The sequence below is a fragment of the Echinops telfairi genome, unplaced genomic scaffold (genome assembly GCF_000313985.2).
Source record: "Echinops telfairi isolate 266 unplaced genomic scaffold, ASM31398v2 ScPeMD7_7410;HRSCAF=8448, whole genome shotgun sequence".
NCBI lineage: Eukaryota > Metazoa > Chordata > Mammalia > Afrosoricida > Tenrecidae > Echinops > Echinops telfairi.
The window spans coordinates 1,115,599-1,134,712 of NW_022111310.1; the positions used below are offsets into that span (position 1 = coordinate 1,115,599).

At 38.2% G+C, this 19,114-nt stretch overlaps 1 protein-coding gene across 3 annotated transcripts in view; it reads left to right on the forward strand.

The window, feature by feature from the left end:
- Window positions 1–19,114, forward strand: part of ZCCHC7 (zinc finger CCHC-type containing 7) — a 210,460-nt gene that overhangs the window by 176,831 nt on the left and 14,515 nt on the right. For all 3 annotated transcript variants that reach the window (XM_004711088.2, XM_045296633.1, XM_045296634.1), the window contains exon 6: window positions 1,399–1,434. In XM_004711088.2, coding sequence (XP_004711145.1) covers window positions 1,399–1,434 — 36 coding nt within the window. The remainder of the gene's footprint in view (window positions 1–1,398; window positions 1,435–19,114) is intronic.

Sequence of the window (19,114 nt, forward strand, 5' to 3'; positions counted from 1 at the left end):
GAAGTAATTGTATATATGTGGTTTTTTAATCAGATGCTTTAGTTTCCATGAATATAATATTAAAATTGAAAAGCTGCCCACTAGAGAGTAATAATGTACACACCTTTTTATAGACACTTACGTAGGATTCTAAAGCTTAAAATGCTTACTGAATAAGGTTTTCAGCATATCAGAGCATATCTACTCTTTTTCTCTAATCACTTATGATGGTATAATCACTAGGGATTTTGCCATTGAAAAGTTATTTTCTGAGTTATTGCCATGCCTGTAATACTTTTGGGATGCGTAAATTCTCTTTGTGAGTTTTCTCAAGTCCCTGAAAAGTAGATAAAAGAGTGACATATCCGGTTAGGAGTTATTTTAGAAGTATATAGCAAAGACTGTAAAGATTTAAAAGCTAGACTTGACTACGCTAATTTTAAGCATGCCTATATGGTGTGTGTTTGTACACATAGGGAATACATAAATATTGTTTAATAAAGCACAAATAGGTTCACATTCACTTCAGAACTGCTTAACTTGATGGTTTAATTTTTTTACACCTGTGATAAAATATAGTTGTCTTATAAAAGCAGCACTTTCTGTTGTCAGCAGTTCTTTTTTCTGAGAAGATAATAAATGGACTACATGGAGAGCTGGTGTTGAAGAAGCGTAGTTTTAACAAAGACCTGGCTGTGGGAGACACCGCCTCGTAACTGCTCAGTTGTTTGTTGTCACCTGTTTTGGTGTCAGTAGGTCCGCCTTTTGCCAAAGTATTGAATTTTGCCAAGTCCCTGCAGGTTATTTTCATTACAAACGTAAAGCTGGAAAGGCCTCAACTTTTAAGAGAAAAGGCCGTGGTGAGGAATAGCCTTTCATTTCTTGGGTTGGTTTTGTTTTGAATTCTCTTGTTACTCTATGTCCAGGCACACTCATCGAGCGATGAGGTGAAAGGCGGCTACCGACCTGAGGGCATGTGTTTTCCATGGGGGGTCAGGTTTTCCTTGGAAAGCAGGTGCTGGTCACTTGTTTTCTGCCGTACCATCAAAAGGTTCTTTTTAAAAAGGTGTATTTGGTGACTTTTATTGCTTTTCACTACTGCTGTTCATTTGTCAGTTCAGCTAAGTTATGGCTCTTAATCACATCTTAGTGCCGAAAACTTTTAACCTGACTGAAAAGAAAAAAAGGGAGCGAAAACTTTGTTCCTGGCTCTCTGACAATGGCAGGGAGTGTGTTAAACCAGTGTAAAATTCAATTAAACTGTCTAGCCAGGTTTTTGAAGCTGAAATGCAGACCCTTTCTGTTAAGCTTCTTATTTTCCTGTGACCGACACCGGTGGATGCTGGGTTATGCCAAAACCAACAGGCTGTAAAGTACCTTGTTTCATGCTCCCAGCTGATCAATATTTTTATTTTCCAGGCTTGCCCAGAAATCTGGAGGCAGTATCACCTAACAGTGAGTAGAAACACCTTTTTTATTTTCCCCAAGACCCAGCCTATTTACCCTTCTCTGAACTGCAGACCATAAAATAGAGACAAGCATCTCCTGCTGGAAGATAATAAACATCTGAAGGGTTTTTTTACGGAGAAAGCAGTAATAAGGTTTTTCTCTTCTCCCACCCCTGATACTCTACCCTCTGCCTTCCTGTTCTTAAAAGGTTTTGATTGCTTTGATTATTCACATCATTGAATGATTACATCATAGTAGTTCTCAGTCTTCCCAGTCCACTGAATTGAGGGGGAGGTGGAGGGGAGCATGCCAGGGGCCCTGAAAAAATAGTAGTCATCCAATATCTTCCAAATGTTGCATCATCGACAGCCCGCAAGCATAAAATCTCCAGTGTCTTCCAATCTACATTTTCCTGATTCTAGTGAAATATTATATATTTTAAATGACGCTTGGAAGAACCTAATATATCTTTCTTAAAGAACAATTCAACTGTCATAACCTTAAACCCCCTCTTGGCTTATTATGCAATATGTATAAATAACTACATATTGTAGTAGCCATTCAAGCTATTCCGTTTTCTGCTTTTCTTTCTGTGTGTGTGATTTTTAGGCTAAGTGGAAAGAATCATAAGACGTAGTTTGCTATAGACTTTATTTGGCTAACGACCAATATCATGAAGTCCGTTTGCTTTTTATGTTACTAATGAAATGTTGCTTTGATGATTCTTTATAGCCCCATTGGTCATTTCTGTTAACATACTCAACATGTTTAAGATATAATAACAAATATTTGTAAATAATATAATGTAATTAAAAGCTGTTCCTTAAAGTTTAGGGTGTTAAAATTTTATTCACAGGAAGATGGGTAGTAAAGTAGAAAAACAAAAGTTTTTCTAAAACATGACTCACACTTCTCGAAAGAAAAGCAAGCCAATAAGCCAACTCAAGACTCACCGGTCTGTCAGCGGCCCAGAGGAAAGAACATTACATGGTTTTGCTTTATTTTGTTATTACTTTAATTCATTTGACAATTCTTTTTCTTTTTAATTATTTTATTGGGGGCTCGTACAATTTGCATCACAATCCATACACTCATCCATTGTGTCAAGCACTTATGTACATTCGCTGCCCTCATCATTCTCAAAACATTTGCGCTCCACCTCAGCCCTTAATATCAGTTGCCTATTTTCCCCCTCCTTCCCCACCCCGTTTGACAATTCCTAGTAGAAAGCGGCAATTCCTTCCATACTCTTAAAAAATCTTGGTAACAGCTTCAGTTTATAGAAATATGTTTGTATGCATTCGTATGTTATTATGTGTAGAGAGAGGTAATTACACATCTTACCCATAAGGATTCACTCTGTCGCTGTGCTTTGGTAGCAATTTTTTTTTATCACATGCTAGGGTAACATCTTTGCAGCTGAATTTATTTGAAATTTAATCATCTCATACTTTTCAAGATCATTGTTTTAAGCTGCATATCCATCGATTTCCACATCTTTTTTTATTTAATAATATCTTAGACGTCATAATGCATTTATTTTCCCTTCTTCCCTAATTTAGAGAACTCTAGTCTTGAAAACTTAAAACATGGGTATTACTATCTTAAAGCCACTATTTTCATTATTTGCCCCTGTGGTTTTTTTTTATCAAACGGGATAAAAATTAGTGTAAAATAATAAAAATATTTTAAAAATTATTTGAATATTTTAACTTTTTAGAAATATAAGCTATATAAAAATGATATCTAGGAAAATTAAAATAAGAAACCAAATGAATTTTCTTTAGGGGAATTACCATATATTCTAGCTATAGTTGTAACAAATTTATTTTGAAAAATTTATCTCAACCTGGCATCCCGGTTAATTTCTCAAAATTAATATTGAAGTGACTTAAAATTTATTATCGAATTTAAATTAATGTACTGTGTGAGTATAAATGTGAAATTGGTATATTTATAAACATGCATGCTTATTTTATTTGTCGGTTCATCTAAAATAAAACCGTTAAATATGGAAATTACAGTCGAGGTGTAGAGGAAATATCCAAATGCAGTAGCAAATCTTGGGTAAGGCCCAGCTGCAGGGTGAGGCTCCTTCATCTTCAGCTGTTTACTCGGCGATGGGCTGCCATCTATTGACTCGTAGCAGCGCTCACACCTGATTGAATGTGGCATCCATCAGAGCAGTGGCCAAGCCACGAAGCCTCCGTTAGCATTGCGACTGTGTAATCATTTAAACTAGTCTGCTTAAAACTCCAGAACTGTCTAAACTTAATTATTGATCCATTTCTTTTCCTAAACACAAAGTGATCATTATTTATCCAAAGTGAACTGTGTTTCTTTTGGAGGGGAAATTTGATTAATATATCCAGTTTGCAAATGTTTACATTGGGGAATTTTTCAACCGCTTTTATTTGCCTCCCAACCAGTAAGCCTCGTAAGTCATTTACAGAGCAACTTACATTTTAGCAACTACTAATTATGATCTGTCCACGAATCATTTTTCAAATGCTATAGTTTAAACACTTAAGGAAGGAGATGAAGTCGCATACTATTTTAAGTCAAAGGGGACTAGTAAAGTGCTTCAAATCAAAATTCTCTTAAAGCACATTCTTAAATAAGAAAATGGCTATAGGGAAAAACTCACTGTAAGCAATTTCATAAGATAATAAAACACTCGTAAGTCCTTATAGCTTAGTAGAATAGATTTCAAGTTAACTTTTGACTAAACTTTACTACCTTATTAAAAACTAATCCACTATTCTGAAAGGATACAAGCTAATAAAACTCTAAAATTACATTTACCTTTTTATGTGACATATAGCATATATTATGACAACTATATAACTTTTCCTTTATAAATCGTAATGATTATAAAGTTATATTAGATACTTTTAGATTATTGATTTAGAGGCAACTGGAGAAAAAGAAAAATTAAGATTTGTATTCATCAATTAAATAATTGTGCCCAAACAATTAGAAGTATTTCACTTCTTCGAAAAGTGTTTTTTTAAGTTCGAAAGACCTTTAGCAGTACAACACTGTTTTTGTATCTTAATTTCTATATATTTTCAGATTTTGGTAAAGCTTGGCCCTGAAACTCTTTTTACCTTTCAAATAATTCATTCCAGATAAATGTTTCCCTTTTTAATTATTCAAGAAGGAAAGTCCCTTTCCCCATACCCTGCCATTTCTAGTCCTATTTATTTTAGAAATCCTAGGGCAAAAATGGCCACTAACAAAGCTGCACAACACATTTTTTCACTAGTAGAGGCTGTAATTTGACATGCTTTGGACGGTTTGTAATCTACTTACTTTAGAAAGTAACCAGGAGTGTGCTGTTTGGGGCTGTACGTGCTAAGAGCCAGAAAGGACAATACATCTTCTATGTTTAATTTTGCGCTTAGATTTCTTTGTGTGCTGTGTTAAAGCATGGTATACCCTGCTATATCCTGCAGCTGTTTTTGTTTAAGTGAAAACTTAAACAGAAAGCAAATGTAACTTTTTAGAAAAGTTAAGTTTCATATGTTTCTTTAAGTGTGTGGAATGCCTAGAATTCACACTTCAAAAAGTCAGAGCTATTCACTGTGAAATGTGGAGAACAATGGCTTTCCTAACGCTCCTTCCTGGCATGGACAAGTCTTGGCTTCTGGCTGTCAGAGTTCCCCATCTGCTGTAGTCAGTGCTGTCGCAGGTGAGAGAATGACATGCTCTGTGTTACGGACCATCCTTCACACGATCTCACTTCCTTTTGCTGTGGAGTCCCCTCTTCTCCCTTGGGCACATCAATTTAAGAGATAGTTCTTGGATTTCCGTAGTATAGAAAGGAGAGTTTTACACTAAATGATAGTACTGCTGCCTAAAGTGTGCCATGCCATGGCAGAAGATGGGAAATCCTAAATACCAGCAGGTGTTCATTTAACTGTAGAGCCATGTTGCATAGTCCAGCAGGAAGGAGTAGGAAAGTAGATCTGGTAGTTTTGATGCTATGGCTATACCCCCACCCCCACCCCCACCCCCCAAAAAAAGTCTTTATCCTGGGATTGTGCTTGCTGTAAGGTGGGATGTAACAATTTTCTAACTGCCTATAGCTAAAATGGAATTTGTTTTCCTATAAAGCAACTTAAAATGGGATATCAAAGAGTTTCAAAAAGTCAGTCCCGAGCCAGAACCTTTTCGGTTCCAAAGGAAAAGATAACTCTCTCTCTCTCTTCATTGGATATATATGGGGAATCCTAGCTACCTTTCTGAGAGCACCTTGGCTGCATAAGCAGAACTGCAAACCCCGCAAGAACCCATCCATCCACTTAGTGTAGAGCCAAGTGAAAGATCTATCTTTTTGTCTTTATTTTATAGAACTAGTTGCATGTTGTATTTTAAAACATTAAATATCTCCGAAATAGAATGCGACCTAACTAGGTCTTTGTATCATTTTTGGAGGCTTGTCAAACAGATCATCATAAACAACACTTTACAGAAGCATTTTTTTGCTTTTGTTTTGGTGTTTTAAATTCACTTTGCCAACTCCCTTAGGAGCCAAGAATATTCTTGACTAAATTCTTTTTTGTTTTTTCCATACCTGGTATTGCTACTTCAGTATTTTTGATCAACTATGTGTTGCTATCAAAAATTACATTTCTGCCTGATTTTCAGATTCCGTTTTTATTTAAAATGCCCCAAGTACTAAAACATTACTAAGTTGAAGGTACTCCCCCTGGTAACTCAGAAGGTAGATCACTGTTTCCTAGGACCTCGGGGCCATCTTCCTATCGTTGCGCTGCAAGAGAAATCAGACTACTTTATCTGTAGCATTACTTGTCTTTGAACAACTGAAACTTTTTGAATTATCAATAGAAGGCTTGTTTTCTAATCCTCCACCCATGATAATAGATAGATATAAAGTGCATTTGGACAGTAACAATTCTTCGGATTTTCAAATGAAAAGTGTATGTGAATTTAGTGTCAAAATTATGCTGGTAATTCTTTTAACTTCATGTTTTGAATTTAATGTAAAAGATAATCACTATATTTACAGAATAGGTCAACCAATTTTTAAAAAAATAAATCTTTATTTCACTAGCATGACCACATTTTGCCAGAACTTATCATTGGAAGCAATTGGAAAATGCAATTTCAAAGCAAATGAAACCTGGAATTATCAATCTCAATAAATGAGATTCATTTAAAAATAAATACAATTTGCCAAATCATCAAAAAGCAATTTTCTAAAGCTTCTATAAAGGGAGCAAGAGGAGGAAATGAGCATTATGAATTATAAATGCATATATTATTTTTCTTTTCACAATGTTTCCTTGGACATTGGAAAATTATATACAGACATTTTTTGAATGGGATAGAATAAGGCAATTTTGATATAATTTATGTTATCAGAAGAATAATACCAATACTCTTTATTGTGGGTAAACTTGGTGTTTACTTTTCAAAAATCTTGGGTATACACCCTTTCCAAGAGTCAATTCCCAACAAATAATTTTCAGTATTTTTATGTACTTTTTAAAAAATTTTAAGTGGAAAATCAGTATGGCATAGTTTTAGTGTTTGTTTTATTTTTTTAGGGTTAACATTTAAATATTATCTAGTACTTTATTAAAATAATGCTAATTTAGATTTAAGTATTTCAAATAATCATATAGTATGTGGTACTCACACAGTTTAGAAAAGACTCAAGTGTTTTAACATAGAAGATGCTGTATTTTCACCATCTTCTAAGTAAATATGTTTACTATCTTATGTTGCTCAATAGTAAGCTAACTGGACTGAAATCTCTACCATTAATAACTTTTCTTTCATCTGACAAAAAGTGTCTGTGCTTTCTGTCTGCCCCTTAGTGGCCAGACACACTGACTGTTCCATTTAGGACTTTCACATTTACTTTAGAAGTTCCAAGTTTTGCTTCTTTGTTTTATGAGCTTAAAGAAGATGTGATTATTCACATTTTTTGTCTGTTAACAAATGTCTCCCTTAAGGAGGACAAAAAGATGGGAGATGACATTTAGAATGTTTATTGCCCTTTCTTCCTTCCCCAGGTGTGTCCACCTTTAATCAACGAAGGAATTGTATGCCATTACAGGGGCAATTTCCCCTTAAGAAAATACATTATTCAAAAGAAAATACATTATTCATATAATCCCAAAGGAGACTACATGTTTTACCTCATAACACTGTACTTTGAAGTAGTTTCCCAACTATAATATAAATAGGTAGCCCTAAAATTTCCAGGATTCATTCCACTTACATTCCACAGTGACTTCCTATAATAAATTGTGGTTTTAAAATCTGAAATGTCAAGTAATTCCTGTTCTTTGCTGTGCTACCTATACATAAAGCAGAACAATTAGCATATTGGGGTCATTATTTTGAATATGGACTTTGAAGATGTAACCCTGACCAGTCCTTAAGCATATTCCAGCTGATTGAATTTACCATCATCTTTTCATCTTCTTACCATAGAGCATTTGCGAGCAACACTGCCCATTGCTGTCGAGATGATATTCTGACTTGTAGCAGCTCTCTGGCTAGAGTAGAATGGCCCCCCGGGTTTCCACAACAGGTTGCCCCATTCTTCTCCTGAGGAAAGAAAGCTGATGGGTTCAAACCGCCAACTGTTCCGTTAACAGTCAGGTACCTTAGTCACTGGGCCACCAGGACTAAAAGTAGATGAAGTAGACCGGACTGAAGATAGCGGGATTGACCAAGCTTTTTTGTAGTACTGCATGTTAACAATGAGGAAAAAGCAATTCCTAACAGGTTGTAACTATTAAGAATCCCTTCCTCTCGGTTATGATTAACCATAACCTTTAAGGATTTGGGTTCATCATTTAAATAATCTGCAAGAAAAGTCTGTATTGAAAGGACCTGTTGACGCCTTGACGTGACGTAGGTTTTCGGTTATGGTAAGCTGCAGTGATGAATTTAAGTTGAATTAAGTTTTAAGTTTCAAAACTACCGCCTTTAAAGGTAACTTAAGAGTTTGTGATTTTTTTTTTATGTCAACAGATCTTAGACTTAAAATTAATCCGACCCCATTTATCATGAGAATTATGATTTTGTACATACAAGAGTCCGTCAAAAAGTACTGCTACAAAATGATAGCACGCTTTTTTGAACAATATCAAATTTTAGCTTACGCTATTGTTTCCTAGCATATCCTACATCTGCGTCTACACACTTCTGAAAGAGGTACTTCCCACACTTTCCCCCTTCCCTCAAGAATTCTGCACTCTTCGATTTACAGCACATCCAAACAGCAATTTTTCTATCCCTCAGGGGCTCAGATTGCATTCCTTTAAAATGTTCTTTGAATCGGGGGGAACAAAAAGAAGTCTGAAAGGCTTTAGGGTGGATGGAATAAGGTTTCCGAACAAAATTCTCATAGGATAGTCCTTGCCACTCTCGAATGAGCAGGTACGTTGTTATCTGATGGGAAAAGTTTCTCCGTGCAACTCTCCTGGCCTTTTTTCTCACCAGTGCAGTTTTCTTAAAACGCCTCCTCATAGCCTCCTGTGATCATCCTGTGTCCTTAGGGAAAAAATCTTACCAAGATTACTCCTTAGGGATCCTCCCCAAAACAGCCAACCTAACTTTTTTGACTGACTTCTCTGCCTTGAATTTCACTGGCCTCTCTTACCTCAGAAGCCACTGTTTTGAATAACCCTCCCCCCTTTTTAGACACCCAAACGAGGCTTAAGGACAAGTGCATTTCTGCAGCCATTCACTGACCACAGACATGTTGAAACATGCCTTGTTTGAAATACGCCTATGTGTGTAGCCGTAGATTTTTATTTACGATTGTATGTGTATTTTCTTTGTTAATCTATTTTGAGCTTGGCAATGATGTGGCTTTTAAAAAAATACAAGAAATGTTATATGAAGAAAAATGCTACATGCTTAAAAACCTTTAAAATATTCTATTTTTAATATCTTTTGGGCTAAACTAGACCTTCCCTTTAATTGATATACCAATACACTGGTAGATCACATTTTAAAAACAAGAATTATTCAAAATGAATAATCAGAAATCTGTATTGACAGCTTCATATTAATAATCTGCATGCATTTTTCCGTGGTGGTATCGGCTAGGCATTGGTCAAACCCAACAGCTGCTCCCTGGGAGAAAGATGAGGCTGTCCGCTCCCATGAAGATTTACAGGCTCAGAAACTATAGAAGGTCACTGTGAATCAAATTTGACTCATTGGCAGTGGGGCTTGAGGGGATTAAATTATTCTATCAGATTATTTTCATTTCAATCACTTAGAACTGAATATCAGGGATAGATTATAAGGTTATCTTTTAAATTATGTAATGTGTCCTTGTCTACACATACCCATTTAACATCAGTATGTCTGTTTGCATCTATTTTTTTACTGCCCCCACATTCTTTTTGGTAGGCTGAACTTAATTTTGGACGTTTCTTAATTTTGCACATAAAATAACATTTCAATTTTGTCTGTGTCAGGTCTCTCACTTTTCCTTTATTGCTGTTAACACTTAATCTCCTGCCCTCGTTCCACATTTCCTGCTGATCTCATTGAATAACTTTGAGAAATTTACTATGAACTCGGGCCTGATGAGCAGACCTCTTTCTGAGGAAGTTCCTAAGGAATGGTTTGTATCACAATAGAAAGCAAAGAATGCCAGCTTTAGGGTCCAATTTTTGTTGTTGAGATTCTGGCTCTTTGACTTACTAGCTGTAATATTTCATGTTAAAGATCCTCGGCATCTTCATTTGAAAAATGGCGATAATTCCTCGACGGATTCTTGAATGAGATGGTAAATATTCTGAACCCAGGGTGAGGCAACGTGTGAACTGTGATAGAGGAAACCCATGGACACAGTACCACCACGAAACGTGGCCTCTGGACTGATGTCTAGACTCAGATCACATGTCTTTTGAGAGGACTACTTTTTTCTCCAACATAAAAGGGTTCATAATAACTTCTTTATGCTGAGTTCCCCCAAAATGTTTTCTCTTATGGTTTTATTAAAAATACTCACAGTACCCTTTGTTAACCATAATCATTCCTCTCAGCTTTCATTTTCTATTATTTATACTTGTTCTTTCCAAGAAATACAGGTTAAGAACTTTACATTTAGCCAACGTGAATTATTTATTTGCCTAAAAACTTACATTGAGTTTATCTGAAAGTCATTATAATAATAAAGTTAGATAGCAAAAGTATTTGGGCCATTTTCTTTTTCTAGTGAAAATGATTTTATGTAAAACAAGCACCATAGAAGATATATCATTTTGAAAAATAGGTACCAAGCTAATGTATAATTCTTCAGTGAAAACATCTGTATCACCTGAATCTAGTTACCTACTCACAAGCAAATGAAATGATGTAAATCGTTGCTTCCCCTGTAAATAATGAGGATAATATGAAATCAAATTCACCCATCCACTCTACCCCTAATTTTTTTTCTTTAAACTTTTCTACTGAGGGTAGAAGGTTTATGTTTATATTAATCTGGTGGTGAATGAAACAAATTAGCACATCAATTCTTTGCACTTCAGGTAGAAGCAGTCCATGCCTTCACATGACAGATGGCAGAAACCAGCCTGATTTGTACCACAGGCTTCTGGCATAGCCCCTTAGTCACAGTCTCCTATGGGTCCAGCAAAAAAAGGGGAGGGGGGGGGCACAAAATTAAGCACTTTGTCAGTGCATGTGATTTGCTTTCTTCTCAAGAGCCTTCCTGTTCCATGTTTGCTCCTTATTTTGAGACCAGCGTGGAGATGTGCTCATACAGTAAAAGAAAAGAAAGGGAGCCTGGCTTTCCCTCGTCCATGGAATCCCCTGCTTTTGTGACTGGTGTGGAAGAGGGTTTCAGGAGAATGAGCAGGATGGAGGAGCTGCTCTGGGCTTTCAGTCATGTAGAGTTAGGGTAAAAATGAAAAGCTTAGGGTTTGTTTGGATCCCCTGTGTATTAGCTAATAAACAGAATAGATCTTCTCCAGTTTTTTAATGGAGGCTTATGGACAATTGTGTGTAAAATATATAAGGAGATTTGAATATACTAAGCATGTCACATAGTCAGAAGATATACAGTAATGTGGTTTCTGTTTTATAGTCCACTCTAATAAACATTCAGACCAAATATCCATGTATGTGTTCTTTCCCGTCCCTTCCCCCACACCCTCCCTCCACGCCCTCCTCATCCTTCCACCCAGCATCAAAGCTTGTGGTCCTCCTCCATCCGTGGACTAAAAGGTTTCTTTGTAAACCAGGCCATTTGTCCATCATTGTTTGGGGTCCAAACAGTGGTAAGATACCCTGTCACCGATCCCGCATGCTATGAATGGCAGCTTCTCTCCGGACAATTGGTGGAGGGGCCGAGAAATATTCCTGAGAGGATTATTTAACCTTTCAATTTAGAGGGCACAAAGCCTGGCTGATTAATGAACTTTCTGATGGGCGCCGATAAGCGGATCTAGTTCTTTATTTCCCCTAAAAGTGATTCCTTCTCCTGTCCATATTACTATAATCTTAAACATAAAATGTGGCAAATAGATTAAAAAACAGCACTAAAGAGTTTATCTGGCTGGCAAACTGAAGGAGCTAAATTAAAATTGGTAATGGCAGCCGTGGCTCAGCCTCGTATGTGGTTTCTAAATGCACTGCGTGTTTTGAAGAGACTTATTCTCCAGCTCGCCTGGTAATGACTGCTTTTGGTGCACAGGCTGGGCCTGGCTTCTGTTATCCCCACCCCCACACCCCAAAAAAATGAGTTGTGTTATCTGGATGGCTGCAGACACATGCGCATCCCCCTTTCTCACTGCATGGGCAGACAAGGTCGATAGCATTACAAGGTATTTGTGGCAGTGCTTGTTTCAGTTTTCAGAGCTGCCAGTTCCCAGGCAGATTTGAATTACAAAAGAAGAAGCTGGCATGAAAATTGAAAGGTTTTATCGGCTGGTCTGAAGCCTCATAGCACATTGCTTATTTATGCAGTCCATTTGCACCAGGAAATATAAAAAGGAAATACATTTTTAAAATAAGGCCATAAAGACCCAGATATGTTTAAGATGGCAAATAAAATATAGATACCTATAATATCTTTCCAGGAAACGGTTTTCACTTAATGTTGCACATTACTTCAGGAGAGCATTTATGTTGCTGTCATGAATTTGTGCGTTTGTGTCACTATGTAGGTAGTCTCTGGGGATTACGAAGGAAGCCTTTGCTAACTTACTTTAAAATTAAAATAGACGGAGGGCTAGCCCTGCAGTTTGAAAGCTACATTGGAAATATTTAAATAGGGTGGTAAATTAAACTTAAACTAACATTTTTGCATTCCATGTAAAATTAGCTATGGCCCAGTGAGTAAGTGCCACTACCTTTGGAGAAAATTGGGATGCTTTTTAAGCCATGAAGATTTGGAGCATTCAGGGAGTGAACCACCGGACTGTGATCCCTGCTGCCTTGCATATATGTTCATTGTCCTCTGCTCGCTCGGGTTTTCTTTTTCCAGTGAGGGGTGTGTGTGTATGTGTGTGTGTTGGTTCTGTTTTGGGGGGTTTTTTGGAGGGAGATCCTCAAGCATATGCTTAATTTATTTTAGTCTTCAAATTATAATCTTTCGGATTTTGCCCAGTACTCAATGTTGTGAATATATAATCCCACCACCACTACGACTTAAACCAGCAATTTATATCTACTTAGGTTACTTTTGCATAGGTTTGACTTATTAAAAAGAGGAACCCGCATGCAATCCTTTAAACTCGGGATTACATAAACGAAGACATAAGCATACCAACATCAGTAGTGGAAGAACTCGAATAATTAGTGATTTTACCACTGGTCATTTGGCACCTTCAACCCACTGGTTTGTAAAACTGAAGGCTATCCAAAAGAAAGACGGGAAAGAAGTTATATGTGTATAAAACAATACCAAATCAATAAAGCAACACAGTTTTATTCGGCTGCAATTCAGCCCAACACTGATTAAGAATTCATTTTCCAGAAGTCGGGGGAAAAAAGGGGGAAAAAAAAAAGAATTCATTTTCCAATAAAGCAAATTACTCTCAGCCAAACTAAAAGCTGCAATTTTTTTGCAATTTTCCTTTTCAGCACTGTCTGATACCTTTCTCGTGTTTTCATGACCTGGATTAATTATTTCATGTATTTTTTTTAACAGACAAAATATCAAAAGCATACACGTCTGCTGCATGCTAATGATGTACTGTACTTTTTTTTTTTTTCATGAATTTTCATAAGGATTTTTTTCTACGTCGCATGTGTGGCTTAATGATGTAATCACCCGATAGACTAGAAAATGCTCCAAAGGAGACGTTCCGGTCTGTTGTGTACATAATACATGTTTCAGAAATCAGCCTAATTAAGGAATTACCCGATGGCTTGGGAGCTGTTGGGTACATGACAGAGTTGGGGTTTTGTTGTTATTGTTTTTAAAAACGTAAAGAATATCATATGCGTATCCTTATGCATATACTTTTAGTGGCATAGTTAGGATGTCAAGTAGCAGTGTCTGTCCACTGGAGTACAGTTCAATTTTTCCCCCCTCTCAATAAAATGAAAAGCTGGAAATACTTCCTAAAGGAAGCACTGTTTTGGAAATCATTTTGGAACCTTGGTCCACAGCCTGGCTCGGGAAAGGCCTGGGGCTCAGGTCCCCAGGTGTGGCATCTGCTCCAGGAAGCACTGTCCAGTGAGCAAAGGGTGCCAGCCGTCGCACTCTTGGCACTGCAGGACCATCGCTCTGCCTTCTCTGGTGCAGCTCACTGTCACACTACATGGCCGACTTTGAAGGGCCTTCCCTCCATCACGCTAGGCTTGGTGATGCATGGGTTCCGTTTCCGATGGCATTTCCTTCTAGTGGAAGCAAAAGCACAGGAAAAGAAGTCACCTTGCTCCGCCTTCCCTTGCTTCCTTTCTGCCAAAGAAGAGACGCTCCCCCTTTGTAGGCCAAAGATACCTGATTTACAGACTGGCCAGTAAAAGTTAACCGTGTCTTCAAACGGAAACTATGATTTTAAATTTAACCTTTTGTATTAGTTAGAACCAGTTATTGGCGGTATATTAGCAAGCCTTACGGACTTGTCATGACATGAGGTCACTTTTGTGGAAGGACTTTGGCTTTGGTTTGGTTAGGTTTTAAATCTGTGAACATCAGAGGGAGGTTTGTACTGTTGATGCGTTCGTGAAAGCATACATTGGAAATATTTTGAAGGAGAAAGCTTGTTCACCAGCATGAAAATCATCCTGCTTTACGAGGCGTGTATACAAATGTGACCTGTTCGGGAAGACCGGAAGGAAGTTTACCCAGTGTTAATTTGGTTGTCATTTACCTCTGTATGTAATATATTTGCTTTTAGTATATGTTCAAATAACAAATTGCATTAATAAATAAAAACATATAGCCTAGTCTTAAGCGTATATATGATTATAAAAATACATCCATTTTGCATTCATGAGAGTAGAAAATTCCCTTTAATTAGTGAAATTGATTGCATATACTATATAATAATGAGCTTCAAAGTAGATGCAAGCCCTCATTGGATCAAAGTCAGTTTAGATAAGGGCAGCTCAAGGTCACAGAGGGGGATGCCCAGCAGGTTCATTTGCATAAAAAATTACTGTTCAAAACAGGACACTGAGGCAGCTCTGGTGTTTTTTGATCTCTTGGCCTTTGTCATGGAGATTCTTCGCTGTGAAGGGAGTAAGGCCAGTGTCCCAGATAATGATTAACTGTTTTAATGGCATTCATTCATTCATTCCGCACTAACTACTCATGCAGAAAAAAGGGTTATGTAAAATGACATTAGAAGAAAATCATTTGTAATCGTTGCATCGGGCTGCACTTTGAGGAGACATTAGGAGTAAATCCGTGGCGTGGTCGGCTTCTGCTTTATCTTGTGATATTTACTGAGTTTACTGGTGCATGAAGAGCTTTCAGCAAGAATAGCAGACGGGGTGGACCTTTCATAGGTAATGCTATCTACCAGGTTATTACTTCTCTATATTGATAGTAAAGCAATCGCCAAGATATCACCCTACAAATATAGATTATTTAAATGTCTGTAACCCAAAAAAGGAGTTTCTTTTCATAAATAGTTCATTTGGTATCTATTGGCTCATAATCATTAGGTAAATTTTTTAACTTAAAAAGTTCTGAAAAAACTACATCTCCACCCTTACATTTAACTTTTCTGCCAGCAGGACAGACACGTATGACAGAAACTCTGAACCAGAGTTAATCAGTTGACACATTCTGCTTTAAATTGGACCTTCGATGTGAATTAAAATTAAAGACATGCTCCAAGGAGGAAGTATTGAGTCACAAACTTATATTTCCTAAACTTTAAATAGCTTTGAAAGATTTTTGTTAAATCACGCTGTGGAAACTTGTCCACTGGAAATCATTATTGAGTTTCAATACTGTATTCTAATACAGAAATGTTCTCTAATTAGGTAAGATCTAGACTGATTCCATTCTTATTAAGTCTTAGTTCATGATCATTTATTAAAATGAGAGTATGTAGATAGCGTTTGTCATGTCATTTTGCTAATTAATTATTGTGAAACAATTTAGCAGTGTAAATACTGCTGCTATTTTCATTAGTAATATGGGGCATTCTTCCCTGGTGGCACTCAGGTGAACATTCAGGCACTCAGCTGTGTGCCCTTCGTCCAGTGAGGAGTAAACAGTAGAGCTAAAGTTGAGGCTTTTTTATGCTCAAAATAAGTGCCCACATGAAGCATGTTTTCAGAGTCTTGAGTGAGGGGGGCCTCTTGACCCCTGGCACAGTAAGACTGAGTTCCTATTCTCTCTCTACAGTACAGCTCCCTTCCTGAGTCTGCCGGAGCGCATACCACAAGAAGTAAATGAAATAGAAGTGGCTTAACAAACTTGGTGGGGAAATTCCATTTTCTGTTCCTTCCATTTTCCTATGAACTTTTGAAGCCCCTTCATACTTATGAAGCTATTTCACTAGTTTATTCAGAATTTTAAATAAACCAAGCCAGTGATATTGCACATATGTCCCTTTGTGACATAAAAATGCAATACAGCTTCCCAAAGTACCCAAATTGTTGACAGTCGGCAAAATATGTTGGGGTGCTGATGGAAGTCCATGGGATGAGCTCCGTGGCTCACTGGCCGGTGCCGCCCTGGGAGCTAGGCACAGCGGTGCAGCAGGGGTAACCGTGCCATCGCAGCGCCTATGTTCCCTGCCCAGTTGCGTAGGAGAGGTGAAGTAGGTATGGGCATGCAAACAAAATTAAAAAGTAAGATATCTAGCGTGTCAGATGTGTAATAAATGTCGGGGGGTTCAAGAGGAAGCTAATTGAGCCCAGTAGGAGGTACCAGTTAGAGGGAGATAGCGATTTCAAGTGACACGGGAAGACCTTATCGAGATTACATTTGAGCCAAGATGTGAAGGGGGATGAGGGACAAACCCTGTTTTGATGGTGGGAAGAGTGGTACAGGCAGCTAGACTAGCATGTGCAGAGGCTCTGAGACAGAAGAACCTTCGAACGGCCAATCTGACTGGATAGCCTAAGGTCAGACAGGTAGGGGGAAGTAAGTGTAGGCCATTGTAAGGGTTTGGACTTATTCTGAGTGGAATGAGAAGCTCTTGGTGGGTTTTGATCTGAGGGTGATATCTGATTTATACCTTAGAAGGGTCATCCTGTGTTGCGAATAGAAGGAGGTCAAGGATAGAAGCAGAGAGACCAGTTAGGATGCTCTCGTCATAATCCATCTGTGAAATAGGTGGTTGTCAGGCCACATTCGAAGTGGAAAGCGTCAACAGGCTTGGTCCATGGATTACATGTGAGAGACCAGCCAAAGTATGCTGGGTGTTAGACCTAAGCAATTGGAAAGAAGTTACTGAGATGAGAAGGTAGTGGAAGAGGTGGAGGTAGGGGAGGAAAGATTAAGATTGAGATGCCTGGTAGACATGGGGTAGTAGAGCTCTGTGGGTCTAGAGTTGAGAGAGAGATCCAGACTGAATATAGGCATTTGTGGGGCACTGGAATAAAGATTAATGTAAACAGAAGAAACAACGGCAATGTGGACGAGGCCAGGGAGATGGCTAGGAACCAGAAAAAAGAGACTTGAGAGGCAGCAGCCAGCAACGGAGAAAAAAAACCCAACAGTGTGTTGTCCTGGAGGCTAAGTGGAGAAAGTGTTTCACGGAGAGAGTGGTGACCTGCTTAAACTTTGTTGGTAAATTAAGTAAGGTGAAGATGTGGTATTTGTGCTTCAGCACAGTGCTATGAGGGAGGAGGACTGTTGTTGTTACAGTCGCTGTACAGGTGAGTAAAATGAAGCCAACTCTGTACTTTGACCTAGATCACAGAGCTGGTGAATAGTGGAGCCAGCATTAGTATATAATCCCAGCATGCAATGTACAGCTGAATTATGTTGTCAGACCCTCTGACTCGGTGGGTGATTTAGTGATGTTGCACTAACCTTTCCCTATCATGAAATCCTCTCTTTCCATACTTGGTCTTTGCATAAATTAGGTATATAGGTATGTATACATACTTGAACTATGTTTGTTAATACAGTGCACACCTCTTTGCACGTACACATCTCTAGCCAGTCTCTGGGAGGACTCAAACTGTTGATAGTGGTTGCTTCTGATGAGAGAAGCCAGTGACTGGAGAAAAAAAGTGGAAGGGAGCCAAACTTAATTGTTGTTTTAACATTTTGAACCACGTGTGTATTATTGATGCAAAAGCATTTCGGTGGGGAGAGGGGAACTCACCTGAGAGTCAATAGTTAGCAAGAAATGTCATCTGTTCCCGCTGCCACCGCCCTAACACTGCCCCAGAAGAACAGTGACGGGCCTGCAGTTCTGTAATAGATAGAAAAGAGGGTTTTGATGCATTCATACTTTGACTTGATGTCATGGATTGAATTGTTTTTCAAAAAGTCTGTGGGAAAATGCTATTATCTTTTGATTCTGTTTTTATATGAGCTTTTTGAAACCACCACCCCCTTGTCAACTTGCCTAGGCCATGCATGATTCCCAGTATTGTGTCGTCACCCTCTCTTTGTGATCTTAAAGAACCAGTCTCTCCCTTGTGGCATGTGTTCTACCTCTGCGTGCTTACAGAATCTATGGTAATGCCTTTGTGATCTTAAAGAACTAGTCTCTACCTTGTGGCATGTGTTCTACCTCTGTGTGCTTACAGAATCTATGGTAATGCTGGTGCATAGTGGGAGCTCGGTGACTTTTTGAATGATATTCATTTCCTTAAATATGTTAGGACAGCCTTTCCCTGCCTTAAACTGAAAATCAAAAACAAAACACACGAGCCCATTATTATACAGGTAAGTCTCACTCAGCAACCCTGGATAGGGTTTCCAAGGCTGTAAGTCTTTACCAGAGCAGAGAGCCTTGTCTTTCTGCCAAGGAGCAGCTAGTGGGTTTGAACCACCCCAACATCGCCACCAGGGCACCTTGCCTTAAACTTAGTCAATAAAGTAATTAACTTCAGAAAAATTCTATGAAGCTGTTCTCAATCCATAGCAGAGATTTCCAGTGTTTGGACAACACTGGAGACACAGTGCAGGAATTGTGCCTGATCTGACCCCACCACACAGAGGCATGCAACAGAACAGCAAAGGGAATACCAGAAATGGACTTTGGGGCCAGGGCATGGCACCCCATCAGACTTGACCGGAAAACAC